Genomic DNA, 13,106 nt, shown 5'->3' with positions numbered 1-13,106 from the left:
ATAGTAACGTGCGTCATCACAGGGAATAAAAATACTCACAATATCTGATGTTTATTCAAGACATTTTATCCTGGAGCCCTTTCTGCTCTGCCATAAACAGACAGTAGGGTCTTTTCACCCACTGCTGAGGTGGGAACAAGGCAGCTGCTGAACAGCTGCTCAGGAACACACAACAGAGAGCGGAGACCAGTTCCAAGTCAACTTCAGACAGGACATAACGATCCAGGTTTTTCCAGGAACGACCCACACCACGTCCTCCTCAGGTCCCACAAGCTTGCGGCTGTGGAAGCCAGGCTGCCTCTGTTAGGTCAGGCATTCCCAATACGACAGTGATGGGGATAGTTGGGGTGACAACTGCTAATTAAAGGGAACCCTCACAGGATGGAATTTCTGAGATGGGGGGGGCGGGGAGCCTCTGCTGTGGACAGTCATAAAGGCAGTCATTTTCTCTGGTTAGCCCGTCTTCTTCCCTTCCTCCTTCAAACTGGATTTGGTGCCAATCTCAGCAAAGAACGTAACTGGGATTTAGGATTCCCCTAGCTATGAACCAACTAACCCAGCCCGGTTCAGCCCTACAGATTTAGCCTCACCCAGGCCCCAGCAGCATTACTTATCAAAGCTGGAGAACCCTGCAAAGCCACAAGAGCATCCGTTTTTTATTTTTATTTTTTTATTTTTTTAAAGATTTTATTTATTTATATGAGAGAAAGAGAGACAGAGAAACAGCATGAGAGGGGAGAGGGTCAGAGGGAGAAGCAGGCTCCCTGCCGAGCCGGGAGCCCGATGTGGGACTCGATCCCAGGACTCCGGGATCATGATGAGCCAAAGGCAGTTGCTTAACCAACTGAGCCACCCAGGCGCCCCAAGAGCATCCGTTTTTTAAATGACACTTGGAACAAAATTTAGCCTTCTGACATCATGGTTTTATCTATTAGAAGATACCAGCTCTTAAATACCTTACTACCTCCATGATCTGCTGGAAAAGCGCTTTACCAACACCCTTTACTGTAATAAAATAATTTCCTTCCTTTCTAATGAAAATCTCTAGAAGCTTTCTTTATTTAATAACCTCAGGGTGAAACAATGGCTGATTCAGATAGGTGGTTCTTTTTTTTTTTTTTTTTTTTTAAGGGATGGGGTTGAGGAGGGCCATGATACCTAATTAGCAGAAAGCTAATTGATGGTCTAGTTACCTATCACCACCATACTAAAAATGTTTTAAAATGAAGAAAAATAACAGAGTGAACCATTAATAGCCAATTTGGCAACTTCATTCATCCAACTACTAAAGTAGAGAGCAACGTTTTTACTTTACTGAGGTATCCTGATTTTATTTTTTAAAGATTTCATTTATTTATTTTTAGAGAGAGAGAAAGAGAGAGCTTGAGCGGGGGGGGGGGGAGGGGCAGGGGGAGAGAATCTCAAGCAGACTCTCCACTAGCATGAAACCTGGTGCAGGGCTCGATGTCATGACCTGAGCCGAATTCAAGAGTCGGATGCTTAGCCGACTGAGTACCCAGGTGCCCCTGAGGTTTTCTGATCTTAAAAAAGCTCCCACAAGGAACGGTCACAGAAAAATGAAGAAGATCTATCTCCCAGATGTACTAGCTAGGATCTTAATGGCCTAATTTCCCTACAATCCACTGTTTACTATAATTAACAATATAACTAACACTAATAAATTATGAAGTGCCCAAAGTGTATTAAATAGGATTCAGTTCTTACCCAGAAAATGTCCATATAACTAAGGAAATGATTTTTTTGGGTATTTTTAAGAATAAGAGATACAGACGACTAACCCCCCCCCACACACACTTAATGTAATTTGTTCTGTACTTATGGGAGTTTTTCCTTAAGTTTCTGGTTTCCAACTTCTTTATTATTTAAAGCAGGTAGATAGCCATGAGAAGTTTCTGAAGGAGAATATTATTACCCCTAGCCTCTCTCGTCCACGGAAGTAACAGAAGACAAGCTGACTCCTTAACTGCCTACACAAGTCCACACTCTCTCTGTATGGAGTGCAACTAGTCAGGTGGTGTTCCAATAAGAGCCCTTGGACTAAGTATCAGAAACTGGATTCCAGGGCCACCCCTGTCCCTCACTGGACGTGTGGCCCACATACACAACGTAAGCCCTCTGATCTCCATCTCCTCACCTGTGTCAAAATGGAAAGGCTGACCATGCCTGTCCTGGGTACCCAACCACAAAATGACCTTGAGCAACAAGTGCAATTGGCAGAAGTTAGCAGTCAGTTCTTCTATGTTGCTGACAACCTGAGCTAAGAACAGAGCCAGTTTTCAGCAGCTACCAGGCTAACATCCATCCCAGTTAAGGGTTTAATGGGGGGGGAGGGGAAGGCCACACTCTGGGCTCTTCTTGTACCCCTGGTGTGGTGAGTTAACCTGGATGCCAAGTCTAGGCTTAGTCTTGAAGGTAAGGTAGGAGCAGCACTGAGTAGGGAGAACTCAAGAGGCCAGCTAGGAACCTTTATAGGAAATGTCCCCCTCTGTCTTCCCAAGCTATCCCATAAGTTAGGGCTGACTGAACTCTAACGTGATGGATCAGGTTAGGAAAACTTCAGGGATCAGCCAGCTCTCTGGGCTCAGCATCCCCTGAGACCTCGGGAAGTGTCTACATGAGCCAACACTGTGGTAAGAACGTTTGCTCTTTCCTGAGAGGGCGAAAGGCAGTGACTCACAGGTTCTACTATAAGATCGCTGCTATTCTCCTCCCCTCAAACCCTCCCTACGCCTATCTGATGGTTGAGTTGTACCATGCTTGGCTGCAAGCTTCACAGCAATCCCCCCCGCCCATAAAAGAAGGGACTTGGTAGAAATCCATTTCGAAGGTAGATAGGAGTGCAATAATGAAACTCTCTTCACTTTAAATTTTAAAATACCCATTTCTATTTTAAAATTTAAATTTTCTATTAGGTTTGCATTTGCCTTCTATCTAGACAGTTGTAAGTGGACTAGAGAGGATCTTCTGCCTTTGCTTTTTCTCCCTCTTCTTTTGTGACTCTTAAAAAAGAATAGGAAACCAGAAAGCTAAGAATTCAAGGAAAGTAAGTTAACTGTAGAACTTCAGGATAATGTTGCATCCAACAAGGTGGTAACAAACATATCTGTCACCTATTGATGGAAGAAAGGCTGATATAAGGGACTCCTATTAAAGGAGTATTGCTCATACAGACCCAAGGAAGTAGAACTGATATGTAAAGTCCCGTGTGCGTGTGTGTATGTGTGTGGAGGGGGAGGGCCTCTTGGAGAGAGCAGCTCTGTTATAATTAGAGTACCTTACATTTATATACTGCTTTGTAATTTAAAGCCTTCCTTATGCTCCTCTTCATACGGTTTTTATGGTCCTGTGATATCCCTGACTCCAAATCTACAGCTCTTTGCCATACATCACCAGCTTTTGGGTAAGACTATGTGGACCACTGTGCCCCACAGACCATCGGTAGAGTGTCAGGATTGGAATCCAACTTTGTTGACGACAGGGGTTCCCTGCGCCCTTCTCTACTCTTCTTATGGAGGGAGGTGAGCATTGCATTCCGTATCATATATCAAATGAACATGTTTGATTCTCACTTGAGCTGAATCTGGGTACAGCAAGTGACTTTAAGGCCAAGTTTTAGTATCTTTTCCCACCGGGTTCCATGAGTACTGGGAAGATGAGGAATCTTCCACAATAAGGAACAAAAGAAGGCCGTACGAGTCAACCAACCTCCCTGCAGGTCAGGTGGTGACGGCTAATGACCTCTTATACCCCATGAGACCTGGGCTACAGGCCATGCGCTAATATTCCAGAGCCCCCACTTGAACATTTCTTATATTGACTATTAATGTTTCCTGAGATCATCACTTACAACTTAAGTTTTTAAAATGCCTTTACAGCCAGTCTGCCTGGGTTTTTTTTTTTTTTTAAAGATTTTATTTATTTATTTGAGAGAGAGAGAATGAGACAGAGAACACGAGCGGGAAGAGGGTCAGAGGGAGAAGCAGACCCCCCGCTGAGCAGGGAGACTGATGCGGGACTCAATCCCAGGACTCCAGGATCATCACCTGAGCCGAAGGCAGTTGCTCAACCAACTGAGCCACCCAGGCGCCCTGCCTGGGTTTTTAATAGGGGACACTGAGGACTCGGCGGCCTCCAGTCCGGCCAGGGGCTCGGTGCAGAAATGCAGCGGCTGGCCCTTGGGGCTCTGCAACCCCCCGAGGCCCATGGCTCTTCACCCTCCCTCCTAAAGGGCCGGGGTGCCCGATGCCCCCATGGCCGCGGTTACCTGCTCGTACTTCTCCAGCTCCGTGTGGTAGATCTGTCTGATCTGGGACAGCTTGGCTCTGTAGTCAGAGTGCTCCACTGAGTTGTCGGAGCCCGCGCCCCCCGAAGCCGCCGCCGCTGCTGCCGCCGCCGCTGAGCCACCACCCTTCTCGGGGCCCGCCACCCCCTCGGCCAGCAGCATGTTGTCCAGTCGCATCAGCTGGGGGTCTGTCGGCTCCTCCTCCTGGGCTCCCCGGATACTCAAGACTGCAGGGGGACACAGCAGAGGGGAGGGTTAATGGCACCCCACGCAAGCAAGTGAAGAAAACCGAAAAGCAATGTCGTACTGCTCGCTGGGACAGCGAATCACCAAGGTGCTTGCAACGTGGCAGGTGCAGAAGGGGCGAAGGACCAGGCCAGGGGGACTAGGAGGGGGAGAGAACGCAAGGAGAGGCTTGCTTTGTTCCAGAATGATGCTCCACTTATGAGAGCTACCCAGAACGGTCCAATTCATGGAGGCAGAGAGTAGAGGGGAGTGGGGCGGGGGCTGGGAGTCAGTGTTTCATGGGGACAGAGTTTCCCAAAGGCAAGAGGGATGGTGAGTGCATTTAGCGTCGCTGAACTGTATCCTGGGCACTGAAAAATGGGTAAAATGATAACTCGTGTCCATGCAGATGTTACCACAAGAAATTTCAGAAGTACAAAAAATTAATTATAGCGGAAGACAATTTTCACGTTCATCCCCAAACTGCCAAATTTTTAATTCAAGGCAAGACAGTTCCTTCTTCGTCTCTAATTTTAGATTTTGTGAATTTGTGGTTTTACACTCATTGACTTTATACTATTTGATCAACCTAAATTTTCAATTCCAAAATAACCTAAGCCACATAAATCCAGTCGTTCTGGACTAGAATCTTGAGACCTTTCCCCAAGGCCAGCAGGGAGAGTACAGAAGTTTAAAACAGCAAGAAGATATATTATATGTCAATTATTCTTCAAGAAAAAATAAAATAAAATAAGAAAATAAAACAGCAGGAAGACAGACTGGCCATCAAGTAGGTATGTTTCTCTCTGGACACTGAGATCTCTTCATTCCAGGTGACGACTGTCCTGTTGGAAACCAGGGGGAGGCCCATTGGACAAGCTGTTTCGGGCATTCAGAGAAACCAGATAGGATGGAGGAGGCTCAGATCAATGAAAGGGCTGCTTTTTATTAAAACACCATGGCCATTTGGGTGGGGGGAGGGGGTTGGGACTGAAAGAGATCAAGTGTTTTAGTAAAATCAGCAGAAGAGCTAGGCAGTCTCCTTTTACTACCGTCTTACAACCTGCCATAAAATAAATCACTCATCTAAACCCAGTTTAGCTGTCAGCAGTCAAGCCTTTGTTGAGAGGGAACATGAGAAGAATTTTCAATTAAAAAAAAAAAGTGAAAAAAATTGGGGGGTAAGGTAGGAAAGGAGGGAAGTGATTCCAGGCAGAGGAGAAGGAGCCATGGATGGGAATGGGGCCATGACAGGCACTTTGTGGCCTGATGCATACATGAGTGCTGGAACAATCAGAATCAAGAGCTGCTTCCAGGTGGGGTGCATCTGGGGAGCCCCGGGAGGTGGTGCCTGTTCTAGCTGTCTCCTGAGCCCTAGCAGGACAGCCCCGGGGTGGGCAGGGGGTGGGGGGGGGACCGGGAAGGTGGCTATGAGCTCGATATGAGGGACGCAGAGATGTTCGGGGCATCCCATCACATATAATACCAGCATAACCACATGCTCCTGGCTTCTGTCAGGCACAAGAACCAACCTCGAGCGGTGTTCAGAAGGCAATCCCAAGTCCTGTGCTGCATGGAACCCTGCAGTATGGCTTTCATGAAACAGGAGACAGTCAAATGGCCCGCTGAGCCACATGGCTCAGGAGTGGCAGCAAGGAGCAGAGGTTTAAAGGTTTAAAGGCACCGGGGAGAAAAGCAGTGAAGTGAGGATAGAGAAGGGTAGGGCAGATTCGGGGAGGGTGGCTAGCTGGGGAGGAAAGAAGGAAGCCCGCCTCTGTACACAAACACTGAACACCTCTGGACTCAGGCTCCTCTCCTCTCACACCTGAGTCTGGGATATTTTGCTGCATGAAAATAAAATCGCCATATCAGTGACGGCCATGTGGAGGTTTGTGTTGTGGGCGTCTTTCCAGTGAAATCCTTCTTTTGTAGTTCCAGGAGACGAATTGGGACATTGCCCCTTGGACTGGCCTTTGAATAACATTCAGTCCTGTTATTCTGTGCCTTGAATTCATTTACCCAAACCTCCGAAGTCCTCTGAAGAACCTATCGCCACTCACAGAGATTTCCTTAAGAAAATAATTCAACGCTCTACCCATTTCCTGAATTAGAGACCTTTCCAGTCCCTAAAAGTGCAGAAAAGAATGGGACCACCTGAGCACCTGGCGGTGGAGCCCAGAATTCCTCACCTCTACAGGTGATAGCATTTGTGTGTGGGGTCTTATGGGGGTTTCTCTATCGAATTTCATTTAGCAGGTTTTAATTGCTTTATCAACAAAAACATTTATGGGCCATTTAAAAGATTCACCTCCAGGCTATTCTTAATAAACAAATGTAATTGTTCCACTTTAGATTGGTCATTAAATAAATTGTGCAAAATCCTACTCTCCAACCCACTCTACTGAATCTCTCTTTGGCCTCCAGAAGAGGCCAAAGACTCTAGGAGAGCAGTCTCCAAAGCTGACAGTGGTAATGCCTCCTAGTGGGTCCTCCTGGTCCTTCCATAACCAATCTGTCATGCACGTGAAAGATCTTATATTAATTTCTGGTCTCAACAAAGGTAGCAAAGAGAAAGAGAGCAATGTCATCCTAATGCTCAGGACTTGCCCCCCTAGGGCTAGCCTATAACCTGTCCGCCCCAGATGATGGCAAGGATCCTCAGCCCGTGTGCCCAGGACTGCCCCGCTCACTCCGTCAACTTATTCCTCCAGCAAAGTTCCATTCATTCTGAGAGAAGTAGGAGAAGCAGAGATAGGCATCCACACACCACAGTGCTGGTCCCAGTTCCCTCCAGGTACTAGGCGGGTAACCATGGGCAGGTTACTACCACCGATATTTACTTCTGAGAATATTTCCCCCTTCCAGACCCACACAGTTCACCTACACCTCTGCTCAACATTTCCTTTTCAACAATCAGTGGGATGCACAGACTATCCACACAAACTCTGCACACCTACCTAAGTAACATTTTGCTGGGCTTGAAATCTAACTGGTTTTAAATAAAATAAGGAAGAAAATTGCTAAGACTAGCAAAGGATGCTGAAGGGTATCACTGCAGGCCCCTCACCACCAAGGAAACTTTAGGACAGTCACACAGCGCAAAGCACTCACCTACACGGACTCTTCTCCCCCTGCCCAGGTATAAAGGATACATTTAGTCGAGGAGAAAAAAAAAATAGTGCGAGTGTTAGCACTCCACTTAGCTTTTATATCATTTTATGAATCCTGTAAACAAATACTCTTCAAAAAGAAATTTAGATTTAATAAGATTTAATAAAATTGGTTTCCAAATGTGGCTAATAAGAAATTGGTATGATAGAATTCAATGCACCTTAACGTATACATTGCTTGCATTTATACTCAGAGTTCAGGACACATAAATAGGTCCCAAACCAGAGATCCGATGAAAAGAAAAGAACATAAAGATGGGGGGTGGGGGGTGGGGGAGAAGCAGTCCTCTTCAAATTACACTCTTTAAATTATACTGAAATCATTATGAAAAGAAAAAAATTCAGAGTATGTGTCAGAATCCCCCGCCATATATAATATATATACACGTGATATATATCATGTGTACATATATAAGGTGTGTGTATATATAATGTATATACATAACGTGTGTATATATACATATAATGTGTATATATATAGTGTGTATACACAGTATTTATATGTAATGTGTGTATATATAATGTGTATATATATATAATGTAACGTGTACATATAACATGTATACATATATAAGGTGTGTGTATATATAATGTATATACATAACGTGTGTATATACATATAATGTGTATATATAGTGTGTATACATAGTATTTATATGTAATGTGTGCATATATAATGTGTATATATATAATGTAACGTGTACATATAACATGTATACATGGGATACATATATAGTGTGCGTATACATACAGGAACTATATAAACAGTATAAACGAGAACATCGTCTACTTCACATAGAAGATTCTGGTTCTGATGGCCTTGGGCTGTGTCTGTGCACTTGCAGGAGGCATGGATGGACCAATAACCTGCCTGCACTTCATTTCCACCCAGAAGGATAATCCGTGCGAACCATTATAAAAACGGGTGTTGGGATTCACGGATACGGAAACTGTTCGGCGAGTCATTTAAAAAAAAATCCCTCCGACATTAAATAAGTAAATGAAAAGGGCGATGGGTCTAAGCAGAACTGATGCCACCTATTTACTGCTTGAAGCCAACACTCTGGTGTGTAGGAGGCAAGATGATTATTTAAAAGCTCCTTTTTATCTCTGTGGCACCATGCAAGACTCAAATGAACCTTTCGCCAGGACACCAGAGATGTTAACACTCATCCCCCAAGATCCAATTTCAACCAGCGGAGCTGTTACCCAATCCAGCAACCATCACAAATGATCAGGTTTCTGCTTCCTTGACGGGCGCCCTGCGCTCTCCCCTCCCCCGGCTCCCCAGTCCAGCAGCCTCTCCTGAGCCAGGTTTTAAAGGGCCAAGTCCCCGGTTTACGCCCGTGTGCACAGGGTCTTAGCAGTCGGGAGTCGGGTCTGGACACGTCCGCTGCCAGAGAATGTAATCAGGTGCAGTGGGCTCGCTATTCAGAGGGGTGGCCCGACGAGGTGCTTAACCCTTCTGGTAATGACTGTCAAAGGAGGAGTCTACTCCTCACAGATCTACCCCCTCGTGTCTGAGGCCAGTCAAGGCAGGTGAGTGATTTATGTAGAAACTGTCACAGCCCTTTCTTTGAAAAGCATCCGCTGTCACATCCACCTGGCTGCCATGGCCGGTAGGGGTGTGTGTGTGTGTGTGTGTGTGTTAATTCTTTGGTCAAACTCCCAAGATAAGGAGACTGTCACAGCCCTGTCGGAGCTGCTCTCACAACTGGTCTCCTGCTGTTTCTTCTTTCTTTATTTCTCTTCAGAGAAGGAGAAAAACAAACCAAACCCAAAGGCATATTCAAGATCTTGGCAGGAGGGCTGTGGGCTGCTTGTTTTGTCTTTGCCTGAACAACACGGACCCCGAGCAGCTCCAGCCAAGGCCCACTAGAGGGCACTCTTTCTTCACCGAGGACGGGTGCTGCAGGAAGGGTCCAGCGGTTTCCAGTCCCCAGGTTAGCAGTGGGCAAGATGTCCCTGCTTAGATGCAACTTCCACTGGGGGGCCGGCGTGGGGGGAGGAGGGCAGATCTAGAGAGAGGGTTGTCTTCAGACTTGGACAGTAGTCCAGGGACCCAAAGGTGGGCTGAGGGACAGAAATATTTGTAGAGATAGAGACAAGAGGGGTGTGTGGGGGGGTAGATAGAGAGAGAGAATAGAGACAGACACGTGGTTTGAGAAAGAGCACGAGGTGGTCTCCCCAGGGTGGATGCCCTCACACTCTCTGGCCAATGTCTTTGCTTGACTGGAAGGCAGGAGACTTAACCCCCACGCAGGGTGTTCTACTGTCCATGGGCTAGTCTTCACTACCCATGAGCCGGAAAACAGTCAGGAGAGAGGAACTCTCCCGGCCTCACCCCAAGACTTCTCTGCCGTCTCCCAGTGGGTCAGAGCTTTGGAGAAAAGTGTGAGATGCAAATACATTGTGCCTGCCTTTTTAGAAATACAGGCAATTCCCTGCCTCCTGAAAACATCACAGTCACCCCTTTCATTTGTTCATAAAGTATTTGCATGCACTGAACTGTATCACCTTATAAAACATGAAGGCCAAACTTGATAGCAGACGATTCAAGATGACAAAGGCAAGGTAACAACAAAGTAACTTTCCCCATCAAAGCAAATGGGACACAGCCAAGACTAGAATGTAGGTCTTAGACACTTTATTCCTGACAACATTAGGATTCTGATTCTTTCACAAAGGGTGGCTAAGTGGATGTGACATCGATGCGGGGGAGGGGGTGGTACGTGCGCACACACACAACGTCTTTCGATGCACAGAAGACGAGAAGACAAGAGATGAGGTAGGGAAGGAAGGAAGGTCTTTCACTGACTTCTTAGTTTCTTTACACTCCTCCAACTCGGCTCCTCTTCAGTTACCTCTTTCTGCCAATGGCACCGTAACAGTTTGAGCCACTGGGCCACGTGACAGAGTGCCCTCTTCCCTCTCAGCCACAGAAATCCACTTACCACAGTCCTATCCTATTTCAGATCTCAGCTCAGCACTCTCCTCCATGAAACCTAACCTAGTAACAGCCCCAGATGAACTCCCTCACCTCGGAGCCACCAGAACCTGCGCTGTCTACACCGCAGCCACGGGGCATCTCAGAACACCTCAGGTCACACCTGCCAGGCTGCCAGCAAGGCTGTGAGCTCCTGAAAGGCGGTGAGGACCTGTCCTGCATCTGTGGATTCCCCAGGTGGCCTCCCAGAGCCTCCGGCACTAAGTGCCTATTCAAGCATTTCTTAATATGTAAAAAGAGTGAAGGAGGGAAAGATGGGGATGGTGTGACCCAAAGCCTTCGACCTCACCTTAGGGAGGCAGTGGGTCCCCGTGAGCCCCTTCCCCTAGAGGCCAGCACGCTTTACTGGATAGAAGGCCTTCTCCTCTGCCACCTCTGTCATACCCACCTCAAAAATCGGCCTTTTCATATCTGACAATTCCAAACAGGCAAATCTATGCAGGACCCATAGCCTGGGGGCGTCCCCAGAAAGCCAACATTCTCCATGGCGAAGGCTCCGGGTGCTGTGGAGAGTTTGGCGCGTGACCTACCGGTACCCGGGAAGAATTCTTGGAAGGCCTGACAGCAGCCCCCAGGGAGGGGGCTGACCACCAGTGAGCCCTCTGAGGAATGCTCAGACCACGTACATTACTGACCAAGCACCTGTCAGGTGCCAGGAACCAGGTGGGTGCTGGGATTTCCAAGAAGAACCGGCCACGGGCTCTGGCTTCATGAAGCCCATGGGTTATCCTCCTCTGGGCCCTCTCACAAAGGATGCCAACAGCCTTGAGGCCTGTGGTGGGCGCAGAAAGTTGCCAGGGTAGGTGGCCGGCACCCAAAAACTCTCCGACACACACCTTCTTCCCCTTCCTCCAGGTTCTTTCTGTTTCCCACAAGCGCAAACACACCCACAAACCAGAAACTCTTCAGCTCGCGCTGAGAAACGACTATGACATAATTTGATTCTTCAACACCAAAGGGGGGACCGCGGTCTCGTGTGAGTGGCTTGAGGCTCAGGCTAGTGCATCCCGACGCTCTTCACTCCTAATTCTTAACCCCTTGTTGGTTTCATGGAAAAGCCTATTTTTTAAAAAATATTTTATTTATTTATTTGAGAGAGAGAGAACAGGTGGGGAGAGGGACAGAGAGAGAGAGGGAGAAGCAGGCTTCCCACTGAGCAGGGAGCCTGATGCGGGGCTTGATCCCAGGACCCTGGAACCATGACCTGAGCCAAAGGCAGACACTTAACCGACTGAGCCACCCAGGCGCCCCGGAAAAGTTTATTTTTGTGTGTCTTTAAGAGTTTGTCTGTCAAACAAATGGAAAGGATGAACAATTCAATGCCCTGCATGTTCTAGACCAGAAGGGCTATGGGTCAGTGCTTCTGGTTAGCACGGGGAAACAGCAGCCAGGGGAGGTTAAGACCCTCCAGGCCCCGGTGCTGACGCCTGGCACTGCAGTTGGCCTGGGGCCGGCTTGTCGGATGAGAAATCCAAGCTCCTGAAATCTTCAGGTGTTGGAAACCATGCTGGGACTCTGTGCTGTCCGGGTCTCAGCCCTTCAGAAGCTCGGGGGCTTGAAGGCAGGACCCCAAGTCTGGGGTCTCTTTAAGGGCCACCATGGATTGAACTATGAAAATAACATGTCCTGGAGGCCTTTCACCTTTCCTTTTGGGTTGTTAGGCAGGTAGGCCAAGCAAGGGGACATAAGGGCATGAGTCAATCAGCAGCAAGATTTTGAGATTCCTCAAGTACATCGTCCCACAAATACTTCCTGAGCATTTCCCATGGTGCCAGGCACAGTGCTGGGCTTCAGAAGAAAATGAGATGCCCTTACTCTCTTCACATGCAGCCAACAGCCACCAAATGTGCAGAGCCTTGTGTGAGGGTTTCGGGTGGGGGTGAAAATAAAATTATATGACACTCTTGAGATGATTTTAAAGTTTGTTTGTTTTTTGGTTTATGTTTTCGGGTTTTCTTTAGAAAAACACATCATGCCTTTCTTGTCATCTCTCTCCTCTGGGCTTAAGGCTTCGGCGGCTCCGGTCACATGCATTCTCTCCTTCTCCAGTGACGCTTGGGCACCGATCCCATTCACACGTCCCCTGCTTGGCACGCCGAGCCTCCCTGGGCCAACTGGCAGAAGGGAGGCTCATGTGCCGGGCAGCAGGCTCCTGCCTTTCTGGATGGGTGCCGGCCGCCTGGGCGAGGGGCTTTGGTCCTTAATAGCTCAAGCCTGGACTGCTTCTCGGGGAACCCCTTTGCCTAAAGAGTTGCTGCCGAAGCTGGGAGGAGGACATGACCTCACCCTGGCTTCGGCCTCAGGCAGCTATGCTTGGCGGTGTGAGGGGAGAGTTTAGTCTGTGAGGCCTGCCCCACACGTGGTCATCCATGACTTGAGAAATGGGTTTCCTCCCAAGCTG

General features: G+C 47.7%; 1 protein-coding gene across 5 annotated transcripts in view; it reads right to left on the bottom strand.

The window, feature by feature from the left end:
* The window catches only part of PBX1 (PBX homeobox 1), a 284,693-nt gene that overhangs the window by 53,680 nt on the left and 217,907 nt on the right, over window positions 1–13,106 (bottom strand). For all 5 annotated transcript variants that reach the window (XM_035010056.1, XM_035010053.1, XM_035010055.1 and 2 more), the window contains one exon: window positions 4,286–4,530. In XM_035010056.1, the coding sequence (XP_034865947.1) occupies window positions 4,286–4,530 (245 nt within the window). The remainder of the gene's footprint in view (window positions 1–4,285; window positions 4,531–13,106) is intronic.

Source organism: Mirounga leonina, unplaced genomic scaffold (genome assembly GCF_011800145.1).
Source record: "Mirounga leonina isolate KUSES-001 unplaced genomic scaffold, KU_Mleo_1.0 Mir_154, whole genome shotgun sequence".
In the NCBI taxonomy this organism is placed as follows: domain Eukaryota; kingdom Metazoa; phylum Chordata; class Mammalia; order Carnivora; family Phocidae; genus Mirounga; species Mirounga leonina.
Note: the sequence above shows the minus strand (reverse complement) of the source record. Positions and strands in the feature narration are given on the sequence as shown.